This window comes from Leptonychotes weddellii, chromosome 14 (genome assembly GCF_054177405.1).
Source record: "Leptonychotes weddellii isolate Sample4059 chromosome 14, ASM5417740v2, whole genome shotgun sequence".
NCBI classification, from domain to species: Eukaryota; Metazoa; Chordata; class Mammalia; order Carnivora; family Phocidae; genus Leptonychotes; species Leptonychotes weddellii.
Genome location: NC_138382.1, coordinates 32,671,417 through 32,692,978, shown reverse-complemented (window position 1 = coordinate 32,692,978; position 21,562 = coordinate 32,671,417). Strand labels below are relative to the sequence as shown.

At 38.0% G+C, this 21,562-nt stretch overlaps 1 protein-coding gene across 9 annotated transcripts in view; it reads left to right on the top strand.

Annotated features, from left to right (window-relative positions):
- The window catches only part of NFIB (nuclear factor I B), a 587,047-nt gene that overhangs the window by 21,380 nt on the left and 544,105 nt on the right, over positions 1 to 21,562 (top strand). Inside the window, exon 1 of one of the 9 annotated variants that reach the window (XM_081802997.1) lies at positions 13,910 to 16,352. The exons of the other annotated variants lie outside the window; for them this stretch is intronic. Coding sequence (XP_081659123.1) covers positions 16,313 to 16,352 — 40 coding nt within the window. The 5' untranslated portion in view covers positions 13,910 to 16,312. Of the gene's footprint in view, positions 1 to 13,909; positions 16,353 to 21,562 lie in introns of those variants that run through there. 9 annotated transcript variants of the gene reach the window in all.

Sequence of the window (21,562 nt, the reverse complement as noted above, 5' to 3'; positions counted from 1 at the left end):
ATGTATGTATCAAGTCCCCAGATTTCATTGTAATGCACTGAAAACAGATGTCAAAGTGTCCCAAACAGAATTTCATGGTTAATCTACATATTGCATGGAAAGTACAAACAAACCATTTAGAATTCTGTTATTTAATCCTTTTAGAAGGAATGAAAATATACAATTTAGATTTACTCCATTCTTTCTTTTAATTTCAGTTTTTGTTTTCTAGGGGCTGATGATAAGTTATTTTTTGTTGTTGTTGTTTGCTATTTTCTTAAGATGCATATGGGAGAAGACATTTCTGCATGAGGACATGGTTTTACTTAATGTACTTTGAACTGTAAGTTTCTGAACATAAGGTCTTTGCATTAAAAAAAAGAAAAGAAAAGAAAAGAAAAATTAGGTTCTAAATTATTTAGTGACCTGGTATGGAATTACTTCCTTCTATTCCATTGTTTACTGATGTAGAGTTCCATTCTATGCCACATAGTGATGGAAGAGCATGCTGAAGAGGAAGAGAAGGCAAATGGTAGCCCTACTGCATGCAAGTCCCCTGGAGACTTTGAGCCTCTCAGGGCCTCTGTTTCTCTCTCTGTCAAGGGAAGGTATTGGCTAGAGGACTTCCACTGTCCCTCTTAGCTCGGGCATCTTAGGAATTTGGCTTCTGGTTACCTTGGCAAGAGGGACTATCCCCTCCATGTTAAGCAATATTTAATAAAATTTAGCATACTCTTGTTAAATTTGGGAATTTTAATACATTTTATTTATTAAAAAGAAGTAGAAATTGTGTAACTTGCCAGTTGGGTAACACTTTCATGTTGCTCAATTCAAAGTCCAATAGTCAGATCATTTTGTTCGATCCAGATAAAAAGCTTGCTTTTTTAAAGAAAGAGGTCTTTAACTCATAGAAGCTTAGAGCTGCGAGAATCTCTAGAGACTTTCTCACTTTCCAGCTGTGGGTACTGAGTCTAAGAGAGCCCCAAAGCCACTTCGGTGGTTTGTGTCAGTTTTACTGCTACAAAGACATAAATAAGCATAAATAATAAATAATTATTTTGTGGACATAGCAGCCTTTTTTTTTTTTTTAAAGGAACATAGAAGGAAATCATGATTATAAATCTTAATATTATCATTTTGTAACTTATTGAAATCAGTTGATTCAAGAGTCCAGTTTTTTCTCTCATACCTTTTCATAAGATATATTCTAGTGAAATCGTTCTGCAGCTATGGTCTTCATGAGAATGATGGGCCTTTCATTTTTTCAGTGCATGGAAAATACTTCTTGGGTTATGGCCAACTAATAAGGATTGGATACTAGCTGGAAAACAGAGAGGATCCGTTAAAAATGCATTGCCAGATTTCTAGTCATATTGTAGGTCATGTTTGAGATTGCTTGTAAGAAAAACTGGTTTTTGGAAGTTAGATATTGGAAGAAAAAGTGGGAGCTGGTAATAAGTTGGCTTAAGCTCTGCTTCCTGGATGTCTACAATTTTCAGATTAGCTTGATAATTGCTGTACCTCCATTTTCCTTTGTGTGGTATATGTCTCTCATCGTAGTTGAAAAAATTGCTTTTTTTTCAAGTTTCAAATATCCGTGTACCTTCTTTTACTGAGGAGATGTTTCTGAGGATTTTTCCTTAGTTTAATTTTTAGAAACCAAAACATATTAAATTCACAAGGGCAATTCAATTTCAAAAGGAAACTTTCAGTGAATCTTTTTGCTAAGGTAAGAATTCTTTTTATAACATAAAAGATTTATCTGTAAATTAAATTGTTTTATGAGTGTCCTGTAATGTGCTTATGTATATCAGGTCACCCCTGAAGATAGCAGAGATTAATAAATTAAAGCAGAGACACTAACAGTATTAGAAAAAGTTCAGCTACTTTCAGGAACCAGTTTCTAGTTTGATATTTTATGGAGAAAGCTTGAAAGCATGTTTTAAAGGCACAGTTATAGATGGAAAAATAGATGAATAAAAGATGGGTATTGTGCAAGAGCATCACACCGAAATCAATGGAAACGTTATGGGAGCACACTATTAAATAGATCATATGTATTTGTTAAATGAATTAATATAGATTATTTAAATTGAATACAGAACGTAATGTGTTACTGAAGTGATTCAAAGGAAGTTCCTCAAACTGGGAAAATCGACTTTTTACTGAGACTCGTTTTGTTTTCTTTTATATCTCCACTGGCGATTGGCCACTGTAGAAGTACTGTCTTCCCCACCTCAAATGTACATAAATGTCGAGAATGAGTAGAATAACAACAGAAGCATAGTGTCCCTATTAGCAATAGAGCCTGTCCTGGAACCAAGTTGCAGGTTGAAATGTTTGTCTTACTACTATTCACTATGGGACTGGGCAAATTAGTTATGTTTTCTAAGATTTGGCTTCCTGAGCTCCTGAGGGGGCACCTTCTTTACTTGGCACTTGTGAGGGTGCTCTGGAAGGTGCTTGTGAGGTGCTAGGCACCGTGCCTGTCATATTGTGGCTAGATGCTTGCAGTCAGTTGCTGTGATTTACTCTGCAGCCAGTATGGGGCCTGCACACAGTAGGTCCTGAGTACTTATTTGTTCAGCGAGTGAATGCTCACCACCTCTGCTGAGGATTCGGGAAGACTTGGTCTCCCTTTTGTGGGGCAGAGCATTCAGTCAGGGACAATACTGTGCCAAAAGTTGGAAGAAAAAATACTAAAATGTGGCAAAAATTAAAATATTGTACTTGCTCTGTAATGTCTCAAAATTGACCCTTAAAGGGGCGCCTGGGTGGCTCAGTTGTTAAGCGTCTGCCTTCGGCTCAGGTCATGATCCCAGGGTCCTGGGATCGAGCCCCTCATCAGGCTCCTGCTTGGCGGGAAGCCTGCTTCTCCCTCTCCCAGTCCCCCTGCTTGTGTTCCCTCTCTCGCTGTGTCTCTCTCTGTCAAATAAATAAATAAAATCTTAAAAAAAAAAAAAAAATTGACCTCTAAAGAAGTGAACGGAATAGGGCGCCTGGGTGGCTCAGTTGGTTAAGCGACTGCCTTCAGCTCAGGTCATGATCCTGGAGTCCCGGGATCGAGTCCCGCATCGGGCTCCCTGCTCGGTGGGAAGTCTGCTTCTCCCTCTGACGCTCCCCCATCTCATGCTCTCTCTGTCTCTATCTCATTCTCTCTCTCAAATAAATAAATAAAATCTTTAAAAAAAAAAAAAAGAAGTGAACGGTATAGAACTCTGCCAGGTCATAATGCTCATTTCAGTATGTGCAGGTGACTTAAGGAAATAGCATCTCCTAAGAGCAGGCAGACATGCTAGATTCCTGTATAAATGTCTTCTTAGAACCCAGTATGGTTTACTACTGCCCATTTCTCATAAGGCCTTTCATTTGGGTTATAAGGAAATCCCAGACATAAACATAATCGGAAACAAAAGGGAACATACCCATAACTGCTGCCTAGCAGGGAACACTCGAGGCAAAATGGTGCTTATGCAGGAAACCAACACTTTAAAATCCCAAACCTTTTCATGGGCTTGAATGGTGATATATAATTTTTCTCCTTTATGTCTCCAATAGCACTGAATTATTGTCCCACAAAAAGTTTGGAAGTGGTGTCTCTCTATTTTCTGTAAGATTTTCCTCTGAAGAATAATTTTGATTGTTTTGTCTTATTCATTAAAAATGTTACGTAATTTAAAAAATCATTTCATTGACAATATATTTTAAGTGCTGGAAGAATTTTGGTGCTGGCGACCTTTCTTCAGTAGTCACTGGTTAATAATCTTTATCTTGTCGTTATTCATTTTATCAGTTATTAAGTTTTTCCGAAGTGTGTGTGCATAAACACAAATACATGGTGTATTATTTCTTTTTATTTTGGTGTGTGATTATTACGATTCTACACACATCATACAGTCAGGGAGGTAGACATATATGAATTTATTGAAATTTGTCTTTCAAAGAAAATACAAAACACCTGGTAGAACAAAAGGTGGAAAATGGTTGCAAAATGTGTTTATTGAGTAGGAGCTCTGTGCTGAGCACTTTCAATATTTTAAGGAGTTAGGAAAAAATAGTGCAACTAGAGATGACCTCTCCCAAATAATTTACAAGTAGAAAAGAAAGGATAACGGTCCCTTGCAGTGTTTATGAGAAAGAAAAATGCCAGATATTGGAATAAGCATGCAACTAACTAATGGTCTAACCAACTACTATATTTAGATAGATTTGCTGAGCTCTCTGGGAGGAGACCCTGTGGGACTGTAAAGGAAAGGTCACAGAGAGGAGGTGATTCTTCAGCAGGGTTTTCTCAGGGGTTATATCACAAAGATAAAACAATGAAACAGATAACCAAGGATCTACTTCTTTGAATTTTGCTTGGCGATGGTAGATGCTGTACTGAGGTTGATATATTTTGGGGGTTTTGGGGCAACAAATTTGGCATTTTGTTTAAAGAATTTGTTAGTAAAAGAAAAATCTGATAGCTTTAACCAAGATGCTGATATACTCAATACTAAATGGTTTTAATTGGTTCATCTCTCTTTATTTAGCAGGGTTAATAAATTGAATCCTAATATTTAAATTATTTTTATGTATAGCTTAGCTCTTAGATTTCAATGTAATCCTATATACAGTTTAAAAATGTTTTCTATAATATCTTTTTAAATTAATTCTCGTGTTTTTATTGTTTGTAATTATAATCTTGGATGGAAAATGGGAATATATGTGGGATTGATACATATATCTAATGATTCATTTTAGATGTTTTAGAATTGAGAAGATAATTCTATGGGCAGGTAAAAAAATCTAAAAAGCAGAATATTCTGCAAAAAATATTTTATTTAAAAATTATTCTGAAGTTCATTGAATTTAATTTTGTTTCCAGTTTACATCACTATTATTATTATTATTTTAAAAATCAAGTGTGGCTCCCCAACTCAGTAGAAAGAAAAAAGAATTGCTTCAGTGAGATAAGATGTGTTTTATTGTTGAGCTTAAGTATCTGTTCTGATGCAAATTTATACTTTTGTTACTAAAAGCAATGGATTGATAAGGTGACATACCCAACAATAAAGTAACCCCCAGCTTTATATGTTGAATTTTCCTAATATATTTTACTCTCTGTAAATGATATCTATTCCAGAGTATAGTGTTTCCTCATAGATAATTAGAGAAAAAATATACAAGGAAAACTGTGGTAATTCTTTGACTGTTGCTATATTTAGCTCTTTTAAAGTAGCTTTCAAACTTTAAAGGTTATCAGGCTTAACTCCTAAAGATAGAATTGAATCCAATGTGTGAGCTTCTGTTTCTCTGTTTCCCCTACACCCTCAGACAGATAGAAAGTGAATGTAAGTTCTTAGAGGGCAGTGATCAGGTTTTCTCTTTTTTTAGATTTTTTTTTTTAATTTGTTCATTTGAGACACAGAGATACAGAGAGAGAGAGTGTATGAACAGGGGGAGAGGCAGAGGGAGAGGGAGAAGCAGGCTCCTTGCTGAGCCAGGAGCTGGATGTGGGGCTCGATCCCAGGACCCTGGGATCACGACCTGAGCCGAAGGCAGACGCTTAACCATCTGAGCCACCCAGGCTCCCCAGGTTTTCTCTTTTTTTATACTCCTCCTTATTCTGCATAAGGGGATATACGATGTTGATTGTTTAGCTGAATGTTGATTCTGATGCGCAGATGTGGCAAGATTATGACCAAAGAAATGTAAAGAGAAATCTGTCTCCGTGTGCCATTTCATGATGGCATTTCAAAGCCATTCTATCTACACATAGGTTGCTTAGTCATTTGACAAATATTCACTGAATACTTACAATGTATCAGGCACTGTGTGCCAGGTACTGGAATTACAATATAGAGAAGACAGTCATTTTACTAACTTTACAGTAGGGAAAGATATTTTAAGAAGTATCTGATGTTTATGGTTCTTTTTTTCTTCACTGAAAAGCATTGCCATTAGATGCTCAATAACTACTTTGTGCAAAGAGTAATGGCAGTGACTATACAAACACCATCTGAGGGAAATGACTTAATGAAAACTTGTGACAATTTCTAAGGAAATAGTGGGACCACGAGAACGGATTATTCTGATGAACGAATATAATGTTTTTCATCTGTGTGACAAAAAACATTTTTGTAGGGTACATATGTTAACACCAAGCATGCTCTGTGACATCTTGTATCTAGCGTGTAGCTTTTCTTGCAGGGAATTGGAAGTGTGTCAGGACGCCTTTCTGAACTCTGTCCTAGCTCCTAACTGGAACCATTGCCCTGGCTCTGAGTGGCATTAGCACCATGCTGCTCAGAAGTGAGCAAGTAGAGAACTCTAGTGAAGCTTGAAGGAGTAATGAGTACACATTGGTCTTTGTGATGCTGATTACAACGGGTGGAACAAGCAGAAGACTATTCTGTGGCATTGGGGGGTACACACCCAATAATTTCTCCAACTCCTCAGACGTCAGCAGATCCATTGCTGGTTTTGCAATTAACATGTCAGCCTGAGGGGTGACGATCACTGGAGGAAGTGAACTAGGAATGCAGGGAGTTGGAACTTGCTGGAAGGAGGCATGAAAACAGTGTCATCAAGTTGGAATCAGGAGTACTGAGTCTGAAACGCAGTTTTGATCACTTTTAGCTGTATGACTTTCAGCAAGTGTTTAAAGTCTCCATGGCTCTATTTCTTCTGCTGAAAAATGGAGATACTCTCAACCTTAAGAGGTTTTTGTCGGGCTGCATGAGTTAAAGACTTGGAAGAGTCCTTGTGCAATGACAATTGATAATGCCTTGTAAGGTGCTCAATCCCTAATTTGAGTAAAGGTGGGTAGGATTTTCTAGGCTGTGGTGATTTTCCACCGTGTTTCTTAATATATAGCTATCCAGCTGACATTCAGTGAACGCTTACTGTGTGTCGGGCATTGCTTTCAGAGTTTTATCTCTGTGCCTTGTTTAATCCTCAGTAACCATGTGAGGTAGATACCTTACTGTCCTTTGACAAATGAAAACTCCGCATTCAAGTGAGTTAGGTGTCAGAGCCCAAATGTGAACTCTTGTAGTGTGCCTCTGGAGCTCTTTCTTAACCCTACTTCTAGTTGGTGAAGTGACTCTCTCCACAGTAGGGTAGAAGAAAAAACAGAAAATACTGTATAGTGAGGGATAATCTCTGCATACTAAAAAGATAAGCTCATTTTAACTTATTCACCTATTTTAAAAAGGATTGAAATGATCACTTGTTATCTTGGATTTGTAAGTTGTTTCTTTCAAAATTTTGATTTATTAATTCTGATACACAAAGTAAAGTTATAGTGATTTCCAAGCTAATCTTTTCTCCAAAACTAAGCAGTCTTTCTCATTTGTTGTTTCCCCTATTCTATTGTGCTTTTGTATGAGACCCTGAAATTGGATGTGTATATTGTGTAGATCACAAAGGATACATAGGGAAAATAAAACAGTCTTGAAGAGAGGATTAGCAAGTCAAGAGCCATACATAGTAATCCAAATCTTCAAGAATAGGCATCATGATCCTTATGATTGATCTGTGATAAAACCTTCCCTCTTCCACTCATACCAAGCTAAATTAATGGTTTTTCTTAGAAGTTCTGGAATATTTTTCTTCTGTTCTTATTTTTTAGAAAAGTTAGGATATTTTTCTGAGATTTATTGACATCTGCTTACACCTGAGTAAATGTACTCTGAGATCTTTCTGTGATGACATGAACAAAGGACATGTATTTTGATTTCCATGATAATTTCCTTGTTGAATTTTTCAGAGTCAAGACTCTATTTGAATTTTGGGTACTTGTTTTGTGGATAATTTAGATTAGAGGTTCTGAGATTTGTAGCTCATTCTAGTACCCTTCCACCCCTGTCACGTTTCATTCACTTTTTTGGTTCAGTGGATTGATTTCCTTCTTCGATAAGACAGTGAATATCAGGGAGAAAGATATGATGGAAAGGTCCAGCAATGGCTCCCCTTTCTCTTCAGAAAGATAGAGATCCCTCTTATGATTACGGCTTTATTATTCTGCCAATAATCATTGGTAGTCATAGTCGTACTAATAAAAATAACTACAGCATGTTGAGAATGTCCTATGTGCCTCCTGAATTATTTAATGTGATCACTATGGATACCCAAAGAAGTAGGAGTTATTATCAACATTTGATAGGTAAAGAAATTGAGGTTAAATGTGTTAGAGAAATCTCCAGTCAGTGGCTAGTAAGTGACAGAGCTAAGGTTTGAACCCGTGACTGCCCCTTTCCCATCTCATATTCCCAACTTCACTACCATCTCTCTACTTAAAACTTGTTCTTCAGTCATCTTCAAGTAAGATGATGTCTTCTTTTTTAAGGATATTTTCTTTATTTTCAAAGGATATAGGCCGCATTCTATAGTAAATGTATACTGAAGCGGAGTTAGAGAACTGTCCCCAAATTTCAGCGTGGTCCTGCCTAAAAGAGGAAGTAACTATATGGTTTCTTTTTTTCTGTCCACTGTACATGTTTCTTCCTTCTACCCGCCTGGATGTGCTTTGCTTTGTTCCATAGGCCCTGCTCTTCTGACCCTCAGTGAGTAACAGTGACAGAACTTTCTCTGGTGTTCCTAGGTACTGGCACAAAACAATCAAACATATGGACTTTAGATATTTGCCCTCCCAAACAACAATAGAGATACTTTTCTCTTCTTACTCCTTCCATTTCCTTTCAGAGATGCCGTATAAAAAGAACAGTGAAGGCCCAGGCTGAATCGACTTGAGTTTGTGTAGCCCTGAACACTATTGGAATCACTCTTGCCCTGAATGAGGAGTTCATTGTCCTCAAAGACAGTATGTTAAAGCCCTTAACTGTGAACTTTCAGTGAAGATGCTAGACTTGCCAGTTAGTTACACAGACACTATTCTGTCCAGGCTGGAATGTGGCAGTTTAAACAGGGGGACTTTGATCCCCAAGATAAAGTGGGGACAGACACTAGGGCACTGTTGCCATCTTACCACAGTTTCAATTTGTGGAGTTTTTTTCTCAGTTTAATCTAAATGCCTTAAACCTGTGCCCAGTGAGTGGTGAGATGACGTAAATTAATGAGCATTTTGTTAGAAAATCTTTAAGAAGAGCCATCGTGGCTCGTTCTCCAAGACCCCCTAGTCAAGAATTACAGTGATGCTTAGTTATGTCAGTTAGGTTTCTTTGAGAACAAGTGCCAAACTTTAATCTCTGGATTTGATATTTATGTGGTTGTTTATTTCATCTTTTAACCATGTCAGAATTGTCTTAGCCAGCTCCTCGTGTTTATTAAGCACTTACTGTATGCCAGGCCCTGCAGTAAGTGCCTTGTACAGCACGTCATTTAATCCTCACAAGTACCTGACTCGGAAGCCTTCGCTATCCTCATCATCGTCGTCTTCGTGCTGGAAATCAAAATATGCCTCTCTCAGGCAGAGAGAGATTCATTCATGTCCTGGGTTTACACAGCAGTGGGTAAGAGCAGGAGCAGTGGATTGAACCTGAGTATTCAGGTTCTGGAGCTCTGCACAAGGACCTCCCCTGGCTGCCTGGCTCTGTTAGTCCCGTGGTTTTGGGCAAGTCAGCCCACCTTCGGGAACCTGTTGTCCAATCTATTAAAAGAGCAAATACTCTTGCTTACTTGATCAGATTATCAAGAAGACCAAATAAGAAAAGCACAGGAACAAAACTGTGCACACTTTTAAGAAATACGCAAATAAATGAGATTATTTTAACAGCATGAACACATTCTGAAGATCATGTTTCTATGAATAATCTCGTAAGAAACCACATCACTTATAGGTTGGACCTCTCCAAAGTGGGCCACCACGTCTAGTATAACATTGTTGTGATTCTCACATTTATATTGTTGCTGATGGTACAAATAATTTTGTACTTTAGACAGAAGTCATTGAACACAATACTGCATTTTATTCCAGAGTAGCATACTTAAATAATATTTGTTGAATATTTATTGGCCTCTTGATGCCCTTTGGAGCCACTTGGGTGGGGAAGGAGAAGACTGACAATTATAAAAAGAAAAAGAATGGATGTAATGGTTCTGCCTGCAGCCAGTGAAATGAGGTAAATAGCTGCATAATTATTGCAGAAATGTTATCAATGTAAGTAGATGATTTAAGCATTTAAGAATTACCTTCAAATAATGTAACCTAAACCCAACATGTACAGTAGCAGAAGTTTTAATACTGAATCCAATCTCCTCAATTCTTCTTTTCCCCTGAGTAGATACAGCTGCAAAGTAGAATATTTTTAGAATGGACACTTACTACAAAATGTTTCTTCTAAAATTTACGTTTGGCTTTTTAAAATATAAGAAGATTTTTTTTTTTAAAGCACAGATATCTGACCCCTACAGTATGTATTTTATATCCCCTTGAGTATTTAGGAATATGTCACTTGGTATTTTTTATGTTTATTACATTCATTTCCCTAAAAAGACAGGTGTGGAGTGTTTGCATGCATGCGTGTGCATCTGAATGTGTGAAACGCAGCTTAGGGATTACAACAGTTTAGTCAAGGTCATAAGTGACCTGATGTGCCCTTGAGCATGCTGTTTATAATTGCTGTGGTTAGTTTCCCTTCTCACTGTTTTTACCTATAATGTCAAAACACAATTATATGGAGTTGGTATGTTCACTAATAGCAGTTTATCTCTGCATGGTTTATAGACAGAGTCAAAAGCCAACAACTATAATTACATCCATGTTTCTAACTTCGCAGTGAGCTAGACAAGTGTGGTTGAAGTATGCCGTGGGTATGGTGCAGCCAGTAGGAATTATAGGGTAAAGTCATTGCTTTGCATTCTTTTGGTTTTACAATAATTGTTACTTTAATTTTGTTTTCTGGATTTTACCACTGTCTGTTGTGTTTATATGACCACATAAAGAGTGGTTGAGTTACGTGTCTCTCCACTCTATTTTTCTTCTGCTCCCTCTATAAATGTACTGGTTCTCCTTTCACTTTTCTTCTGACTCAGCAGAGAGTACATTACACTTAATAGTTTTCTGAAGCGGCCTGATAATTCATGCTCTATGGAACCCATAAGACTTCTACTATTTGCATTATATGTTTAATTGGATAATTATGGGAACCATGTTGAACTGTTAGCAACTGTCAAGCCTTTGATTAATCTTTTGGATGTTCATTGGCATGGTGCAAGTTAGCAACCGCAGTACAGACTTTTTGTTGTTGTTATTGTTGTTGTTTTGTTTTTGTTGCCATTCTCGTGATTGAGAGAGTAAAAATGATTTCTCTAGAAAAATATACGTCATCTCTCACTTGGGCTCACTTTATATGTTGTGGCAAAGAGAAACAGTGCAATTTGTGGATGACCGTAATTTGTTTTGCATAGGAAATGTTGAGTTTAATAAATCTCCAGAAAAATAAGAAAGCTTTCTTACATTTTTAATGATCTCAGTCATATAACATAGAGAAGAGAGTCTTTACTTTTGAAATAGTATTGATTTGAGCCCATTGTTTGGAAGAGGCACTGGGAAGAGAACTACCATACACATAAAGAATATTTGATATTGAACCCTGGAACTAGGTAGGACTGAATTACGTAGACAATCGTTCTTTCGCCTGTGTATGTTCAGTTCATATGGGTCTTATATGACATGAAATGAACATCAGGATTAGGATAGCAGACAATTCTATTCAAACATAATAACTCTCGGGCACCCTTAAAATTTCTTGTCTGTTTTGATTTAAATGCATGTCAGTATGCTTATGGGACAATAACATACTTGCTTGTCCTTTAGTAATTGGTTTATATTTTTGGTATTTGACCTGACAGTTATAATTTTGGGTTTTTGTATGCTTGTATTTTGATATTGGATAGAGAAAACAGGTCAGGTGTAGAGTGTAAAAGAATAAATAAATAATATTTGCAAATACATCTTAAAGAGTTTACATGAATATAATAAATATGGGGACTTTATACCATATTTGAGTGATCTTTTTATTTTCCGTGTATATGCTGCAACTCAATTTTATTAGAATGTTTACTGAGAAAAAAAAAAAAAAAGAATGTTTACTGAGAAATATCAGACTTCTTTCCAGGTCATGAATTTCAGAGTGTAACTTTGATGATACTATGTCTTTGAGATCCAGGCTTTTAAAGATTTTATTTATTTATTTGAGAGAGAGAGGAGCGGAGGGAGAGGGAGAGAGAGAATCCCAAGCAAACTGCTAAGCCCAGTGCAGAGCCCGAGGCGGGGCTCCATCTCACAACCCTGAGATCATGACCTGAGCCAAAACCAAGAGTCCAGTGCTCAACCTACTGAGCCACCCAGGCGCCCCTGAGATCCAGGCTTTTACAATTAGTTAGGGTAGGTCTGACCGCGGAAGCGACATCTGAGAAGACTTGAAGGAGGTGGTTGAATATTGGCAGTCTGTTAGACATGTGTGCCTGCGCGTGCGTATGCCCACAGATACATACTGAGCTATTCTTTACATCAGCCCTGTGAGGCAAGGCCTGGTATTTTCTCCTTTTTACATGTGGGGAAACTGAGGAACAGAAAGGTTAAATAATCTGTCCCAGGTCACATAATTATAAGCAATGGGATCAGGATTTGGCCATAGGCAATTTTGTTAAACTATTATTTCAGGTCAGCTCTTAAACGGGCTTAGTGAAGCTAATCCAGGATCGGAATAACCTCTTGAGCAGACTTTGTACTCAACTTAGGTATACAGGACTCAGATTAATTTCTCTTCCTGGGAAATAAAATACTGGATTCTACCTGTCATTTCCAAAGTGTGTTGTTTTGAAGTCCATCTTAGATCAAGTTAATAGGGTTGGAATGGACACTTCGGCTGCCAGCAAAGCAATCCTGATACTTATGGTGAAAGTGTATTTTGCTGCTTTAGTCAGATGCACAAAAGATGTGGGGGAGGAAGGATTGTTTTAGATGAGAAGTATGCAAAAGGAATCTGTACACCATTCTGACCTCTTGAGTTTGCATTATTCTTATAAGACCATTGTTTACTGTTGGGAGCTTTATGGTAATTGTTCCTTTCATTGAGGTTCAAGATAGCTCTTCAGCCAGCTCATAATAGGATAATGAAGTGGAGAGGAAGAGTGTGAAAGGAGCGTGTAGAAGGAGCAAATTCACACTGCAGTACATGTTGTAACCCATAAATATTCATCTAAGAAAATTTCTTAGGTGCATTGAGTTGTAGATGAGCAACTTACATCAAACTGCGTTTATATTTTGTTCACCAAAGTGAGTTACTTCATTCCCCGCTGCTTGAAAAACTTTTCTTTCCTTGAAGTGTCCTTGAAGCCTGTGGACCTGCCTTCTCTATGGAGACAGTCTGATCACTGTTAGCCTTAACTTCCCCTTATTTGGGTTTTCAATAAGCTCACCATCTTAGCAGTTGAGTCTTAGGTAAAATGGTTGTGTGAAAGGTAATGCGGAAGGTGATACAACTTCGAGAATGTATTTATTAACATTGAAAATAGGATTCATGGTTTTCAGGCATGCTACATTCTTTTCATCATGGCAATCAGGAGACATGATATTCTTCTATTATCATAGAAGAAGTGAGGGCCATGATGGGAAGACCTGGCTTCCATTTTTGGTTCCATTATCAGTCACTGAGACTTAAAGCTTTCAGTTTCACCATATGTAAAGTGGTGCTAGTTAGCACTTACTCCACAGGATTGATTTTGACAATGTGTGTGAAAGAGCTTTGTTAATTGCTCTCCCTCTCTCTCTCTCTATACACACACACACACACGTGTGTGTGTATATGTGTGAATATATAGAAATGTTTATAGTTATTTTTCTCTATCCTCCTCACTCAAATGAAAAACTCCTGAGAAAATGAAATCTGACTTATTCTTAACACCTTGCTTAATACATAGTCGTGATAATATTTTTGTATTGAGCTTACTTTGGATTTTTAGCTTATCTTAAGAGGTTTTACTGGAAATCTCCTAAGGTTGGTTAATATATTTTTTTTTCCTCAGTGTGCCTACACTTCTAAGCAGACCAGACTTCCACCACTGGAAGATGCAAGGGACAGATGACATGGTTCGCTTCATGCCTTAACTAGAAATAGTTCTGCTCAGTCCTTGTTTTTTACTTTTAGAGAAAGTCACCACTTATGAATCACGCTGGGGTTAAAGGTCTAAATTCCGTACTACACAGTCCAAACGTGATACTTTGCTGCTAGGAGGGTCCTGCCCCAGTTGATAGCCCATCTTGGTTTTTCCTGTTTTGCTCACGTTCTAGGTTGTGCTCAGTCAGAAGCTCACGTGTTTTCTTTCCTTGGCCATTGAGACAACCAGAGGGGATACATTGGTCCTCCTTCTCTATAGTGGTGTTTGTTGATTTCCACGTATGTTTCAGACCATTGGACTGTCCAGTTTCAGAGATCCAAAATAAGACTTCGATTGAACATATGTATCTTGTTAGCAATGTTATGACAAATAGCAGCAGCTGTATAAACGAGTCTTTCTGTAGTTTCACACAGGGGACTCCATTAACAATGGACCACTCTGTCAGCATTTAATCCTTTTTACCTCTTGGTTCCTGTGAACTTTTCTACTGGACGTCAGGATCATTCTGACCCGCAAACAGAAGAAAATGTCAAAGACTACCAGTCACCTCAGTTCCCCTTGGTGCTCTCTCAGGTGATCTGGAGACAGATCATGATTACTTTGTTGGTCCTAATTAGAAAGATATACAGGTCATCAGGATAGCTGTGACAGAATTTGGGATTAACTTGGCTTTGGAATTGTTTCTGAATTTAGCATCAGGGTTCATGGTCCTGAAAAGCTGACCTCTGACGTTTGGAGTGCCTGTGGTATGAAGCAGGGCAGCAAGGACGTAGCTTCTCCCAGAAAGAGTCACAGCCGACAGACTCATCTTTGTGAGCACTTCGTCACGTACAAGTCTACTTCTGGGTCTGTTAATTTCAAGACATGAGACACACAGAACTGTCAAGTGACCTTTTACCTCTTTAGGTAATTTCTATCTTTATTTTTCGTCAGAAAAAAAAGAGGGCACACTGGGTGTTCAAATACAATGGGGAGCTTGGAAAAAGCAGAGTTATAGCCTTAGAATAACAATGAACAAAAGTTCAGGTTCCAGTTTAAATATACTTGACATTTGAACCCCTCGTTTGAAGCCCTTGCTTTAGGTCTATCTTCAGAGGACATCTGAAATTCCTTTGGCTTCCAATCTGTGGCAAGCGAACAAGAATGGATGACAAAGGGATATAAAGATAGAGCTCAAACAAGTTGTGTTAATTCTTTCTTTCACCTAAGAGGACTAATGAAAAGCTTAAATTACTAAATTCAGACTAGACCATTGTCGCTACTTGCCAAATAGTACGTGCTTGTGCGTCTGTCTAATCTATATTTGAAAGCCACAAACAGAAGCACATAATTTGGCAAAACACCAAAAACATGCCTCGGCACACTTCTGGAGATTCTTCCAAATGACTTATTGATTCAAAAATTTTAGAGTGTGTGTTTTAGAGTGTGTGTGTGTGTGTGTGCGCGCGTGTGCCTTTGTGCACACATTTGTGCACACTCAGATTGCCTGGAGACACTTGAAATAAATTCTACCAGCAAACCATATGTATTATAGTTGCTTTGGGGGGGTGGTGGTTTGAGGACTTTCTTTTAAAATTCTAAATTGTAGAAAAAAAGATAAAGCTGTTTATTGGGCAGTTACTTTCTATTTTATTTTCAAGTACAGACTTGTTACTTAAAAATCCTCCTCCAAATACAACATATCTTTACAACAGTCTTTACTTTGGAAAGTTAAAGTATCCTGTTTGTTTTTAAAATGTGTTTTGAGGTTTCGATTTTTTTTCTAACTGGTAGGTGGCAAAGAGTAACTCATTACAAGAAAAAATTCTTTGTAGCACCATGAAGAAATTTCCTAAGTTGATAAATTCATCTTTTCTAAGGTTTTTACAGAAGTATTTTCCCTTTGCCAGGTTTCTGCTTGGTATAGAAAATATGCACTTAAAAAAAAGCATACTATTTGAATTCAATCCAGGATACGTACGTGAAGATATTTAGACGGTAACTGCCTGAGGTTATATTAACAAGACAGAAGTGGAGGACAGAGTCCATAGAAATATTTGGTGTGGTCTCCTTTCCCTTGCATGAATATTATTTTTAAAAGTCAGGTGCTTTTACGTGTAGCATTTTGTTTAAACATTCCAGCTTCCTTTACAAGATGGGTACTATTATTCCTCATATAAAGATGAGGAAATCAGAGCTCAAAGAATTTAAATAAGCTGCTCAGCGTCATACAGCTAGGAAGTGGCAAAGGCAGGATTAATCCAAAGCCAGTCTGACTCTACAGATAATGCCCTGGACACTGTACCTTCCAGCTTTCTCTGAGGGAGGTAAATATTACAAATCCACGCCTTTCTCGGTCATTCATCCCCCGCCCATCCCTTGAATTGCAAGCCCTTACTGCTCTGAAGGTAATTGTATGTAGATTATGTTAATGTATTTCCTTATTAAGGGCTTTTTAAAGGGGTTTAAATTATACTTTGTATTTGTAAATTACTTAGCACTTTGGTCTTTTGTTTACAGTATCTTAGTTCATTTGTATCCTGTTGGAGGGAGATATTCTTGTTCCCATTTTACAGCTGAGAACCATTAAGTAATTCACCCACTGGCTGGCGTGGGGGGTGTTTAAGTATAGGATTCTTCCCCAACTCTTTCTTCCATTGCGTTTCAAATGCCTCAGATCCAAGGGAAATCTATGCTTGGCTTCCACCTCATACTTAAAAATTGAATATGGGAAACCAAGAACTTTCTGTCTTAATTAAAAAAAAAAAAAATGGACCTGGAGTATGTAACCATGTGTGTCTTTTGAGCATTTTCTCACATTACAGGTGCAAACTGATAATTGGTCGAGCTGTTGTATGTACATTTGAGAGATGCTTCATTTTTGATTGGGAGTGAGAAGTTCTTTTTTTTTTTTCTTCCTAGTTTCAAGGAAGTTTGTGGTATACTAATGGGGATTTCAACATCAGCAACTTTTAGTCCTTTGGTTTCTTTAGGCATAATAGGATTGCATAGATTAAGATTACTGAATTCACATAAATGTAAAAAACAGAAAAGGGGGGCTGGGAAAGGAGGGGAAGAAGGAGTTAGTTTTCACTGCTTTGTCTGTGTGTAGTGCTATTTGAAAACCGTCCCAGCAACGTAGTCTTATCCCTCCTGCTACTTGCTTCGTTTTGCATCAGGCCCTTGATAGGCAATGTAGGATAGTATCCCACTCAAGCCCCTTCAGGTAGATATGCACAACGAGAAAACTAAGATGCTAAGGACTTAAGCACCCCCAGCCCTCGGTGTGTAAGAGGGTTTTCACTTGTATATGCTTGTGTTATTCTTCACTGTGTCAGTGCTGGTGAATGGAGTGACTCAGGAGGTAGTCATGAGCGTCTCCCTGGCCTGGCAGTGTTTCTTCACCATGGCTCCGTGTACCTTTTTCTCCCTGTTTACTCGAACTGCACTCATATCCCTCTGTTATCTCTCTTACTCTGACTTGGAGATTGACAATTGCCTAAACCTCAAAACCATTATGAATTCAAGTGTGTTCAGTGATTAGAAGAGGTAAGTGTTGGCTGGTGAAGAAGTTGACGTGAGATAACCAGGAAAGTAATGAACTTTGGATTACTCATCTAAATATGTGACACAGATGAAGAATTCGCAGAGCTGGGTGTATGCAGAGAGGCAGTCTTGGCGAAGTCAGTGTAGAACTGCCATCAGAAGGATCAACAGCAAGGTCCGCCTTGCACACTGAGGCCCATTGGGTAGATGGAGGCCTGGACAAATTAGGAGCTTCTTGTGATGGTTCATCCTCTGGATTTTATCATAGATTTTATCAGATCAATGGTCTGGGACAGTTAATGTGACTTTCTCATGGAATAAATCAACTAAAAAAACCAAACATCCCCTATCTATTTGTTGCCTAAACAATGTTTCTGAAAGTTAACCGCCTTGGTACAATTGATTTGACTTTCTCAAGAAATCAGTTAATTTAGTTAAAAAGCAGGCATAACTCCACCACCTCTTGTCTGGTGTTTAGACAGGGTTTCCAAAAGATTACAATCCCTCAGCATGCTATCAGAGCAGAGGAGGCCCCATTTTTTTTTTAAAAAGATAATGCTCTGTCTTTATTGGTGAATTTTAGCCTATGTAGACTTAATTCTCGGGCCTCATATTGAATACTTGTTCTGGGGAAATGTGATCCCAGGCATGCTGGTGATTTGCTGTTTTAAAATGGTGCTATGCTTTAGGTTTCTGTTCCAATCTAAGATTTCAGAAGAGTCAGTAACTGCAAATAATCTAAAAGGGGAAGAGTAAAGAATGCTTCTACCTTCCCTTTGAAATGAATAGCTTTGCCAGAATAGCAGTCATTAGAAAACAAAAACGACCAAGAAAAGCTGCTCAGCTCAGCACACAGAGGTAACTTTACTTACATCAGACTGAAAAATGAGGGCTGGGCTTTGAAAAGACATCCCTTCTGACTAGAGGAAAGCTTGTGATTTTGGCATGGCTGCAGCCCTCCTAAGCCCCTGAGAAATTCTGAAAAACATTACAGAAGACTGTCCTTAATATTAATATTAATGGATGTCTTCCTCTGTGTGTGCGTGTGCATGTGTGTGTGCGCGCGCGCGTGTAGGGAAGAAGACCGCCAAAGAGAGAAGGGGGAGACAATGAGAGCGAAAAGATTACTTAGGTTGAAGAACTACCAGTGAAAATGTCCAGTGGTCTAATTTCTGGACAGTAATTTGCATCTGTTGCTTTCTGCTCCCCAGTGTTTGTCAGGGTGAGGTTTAGAGGAACGCTAGCCATCAGGCACTTCAAATTAGCCTTGGAATATCGCAGCTCTCTTCACAAACTCTTCCTAAAATACTTTGTTTGTAGATAACATGGCTCACTGATAGGATCTCAGACATGGCCTTATCTATTATATGACATCAGAGGTGAAAAAAAGACTGTTTCCCTGGGGCTAATTGTGGTGAGTGTCACATTATGTTGTACTATAGTGAACAATTTCAGGGGCACCAAAAGCATGCAGCTCTGCCTCTTGGGAGGGGACTTTTCCTTTGCAGCTCAGCTTCAGGAAACGTGAACATTTGTGTTTTCAAGACCACATACCATTGGGAAGGAAGTAGGGGTGGAGATTCGTGCTGAGATTAAGTGGATACGAGAATCTCTGTACTGTGTATGATCTGGGAACTGCTGGATTTTATGTAGCTCTCTTTCTGGCATGCCTCTAGAATTTTCAAAGTTAGGCCGACAATAATACTGATACTTGCTAAAGATGTTTTCCACACAATAATGTATTGACTCTTCAGGCTTGGACAGATGGACTTCTGTACAGCATGTCTGACTAAGTGTGGCTCTAACTTGTGTGTGTGTGTGTGTGTGTGTGTGTGAGGAGACACAGACAGAAGTCCGCTGCTGGATCGTCCACGGTTGTACTTTGGGATACATAACTGTTACCTATCATGGTAAAGGAATTTAATAATTGTGGGAACCAGTTGTTAAAAAACAACTCGAAAGTTATTTTCAGAAGGCAGGCATTAACCCCTCAGAGCCAGGTCGATCACTCTACCTTGAGCACTGGTCCGTTTACCTTAAAAGACGCAAGGCCTATCCCGTTTCACATGTGGGGAGTTATGCAGATCATAAACAGGGAACCCGAGTTTCTTTTCAGGACTGACGAGGTGGAAAAAAACCAGAAAATTCACTCATTTAAAAAGAGTGCCTTGATTTGCTGTGGAGTTGAAAACTGGGAACATGTTTTCCCAGACGTACAAAAGGGCTGTAGCATTGTTGGCTGGTTAATGAGTGATCTCCCTGGTCTGCTCTGCCTGTGCTTGTTTTCTTGATCAGGACTGACACTCTCAATATAACCTTAATTCATTCTTGGTCTAGGTTGGCTAAATCTTCTGATTTGGCAGAGTCGAGTATCAAGATTGCCATGCTTATGTTTGCTCTGGATTTATATCTTAAGTTGAGGTTAAGTAACACATTTACATAAATCAACTCAGCACTAGACTCTGAAACAAAGTTGTTCTACTGAGAGAAAAAGTAATTGTATTGCTTCCGAGATTTGCTTTATTTTATATGAAGGATTTATAAATATAACATGTCCTATGTTAAAATGAACTGTTCTGTGGGTTTTGCTTCTGTAAAACAGAAGGGAAAAAATTTTTACTTGCAAGAACTGGTTATAGCTGTTACTAAATTGGGATGGATTTTCTGGAGGTAGGATATAAAACATCGTAGGCTAATGTCATTTAGCAAATAGTAATGTGCTTTAAAAGAAAGATTTGTTTTCTGATTGGCAGCACAAGGGCTCCAAAAGAATAAAAAAGTTTCTTCGATAATAAAGACATTGCAGACGTCTGAAGAGACTTCACAGTTATAGCTGCCAATATTTAAGTAGGAGTGTTTTTAAAATAATAGTGATTGATTGTGATTCATGCAAATAATCTTTTCAGAGATTCATTTCTCTTAAAATAACAGCAGAGAAAAATGTCATGGCTCTATTGGATGGGTCATCGTCTATTAATTCATATACTATTTTTTAAAAAAAATTTACTTTAATTAAAATTTACCTGCACTTACTTCTAAAGCACAATAAAAAGAATATTTTATTCTCCCAGACGTGGGGATAAGCTACTGTAAAATATGTGTTACAGTTGCAAATGCCAGAAATGATGGGAAGAATAAGAGACTGGTAGTGATTTTAAGTTTCCTGAAAACATATAATGAAAACTTGCTACTTTCAATACTATGAAATATTAACAAAACCGTATTGACTATGAGATATAATATTAAATGTCTGACTTTTAAATGTTATAGTTCTTGGGGCTATTGAAGGGAATTTGCCTTGTAATCTTGCAAGTTTTAAATGACAAGTTTTTATTTTCATCTTTAATGTATTTTTTCCCAAGACTGTTACTGGCATCGCTAAAATATCCTTCTGTATGTAGGGGAGAAAATCCTCTATCCCGAGTCTTTGTGAGTATATTTAAGATGGGCCAAATGACATGGGGTCGCCTTCATCGTAGCATATTTTCCTCTGCAGGATGGCATTGTATGGCGTTTTGGTTCATTTAAAGAAATTATTATTGACTCCTTAAGTGTTCTCCGTGAGGTTCCATATTCCCTGACTTGATCTCATTTTGCTCCATTTAGCAATAGTGCGGCTGGCCAACCACTCGTCCTTCTTCGTTGGTTCACTTGGAAAGCTAGGATCCATATTTCCAGTCTCTGAAATGTGGAAGCATGTGTTTTGTCCAGCTGAGTCTCTTGGTCTGATTTTTTTTTCTGGTCCTAATACATGTTTATTCCTACATGTGACAAATCTGCAGTCGTGTTTTCTTTCTGAGTTATAATGACTCAGATGTCATAATTAATTTGATGAGCAGGTGGGGGTTATTAGCCTTGTGCTTCACTTGCTAATAGCCGCACAGTTTTTCTAAAGTACTCTTTCAACTAAGGAGGCATTTCTTCACATAGAATAAACAGTACAGCACAAAAGCCTCAGTTAGATAACTATCCGTGGGCTTGAAAAGCTGCC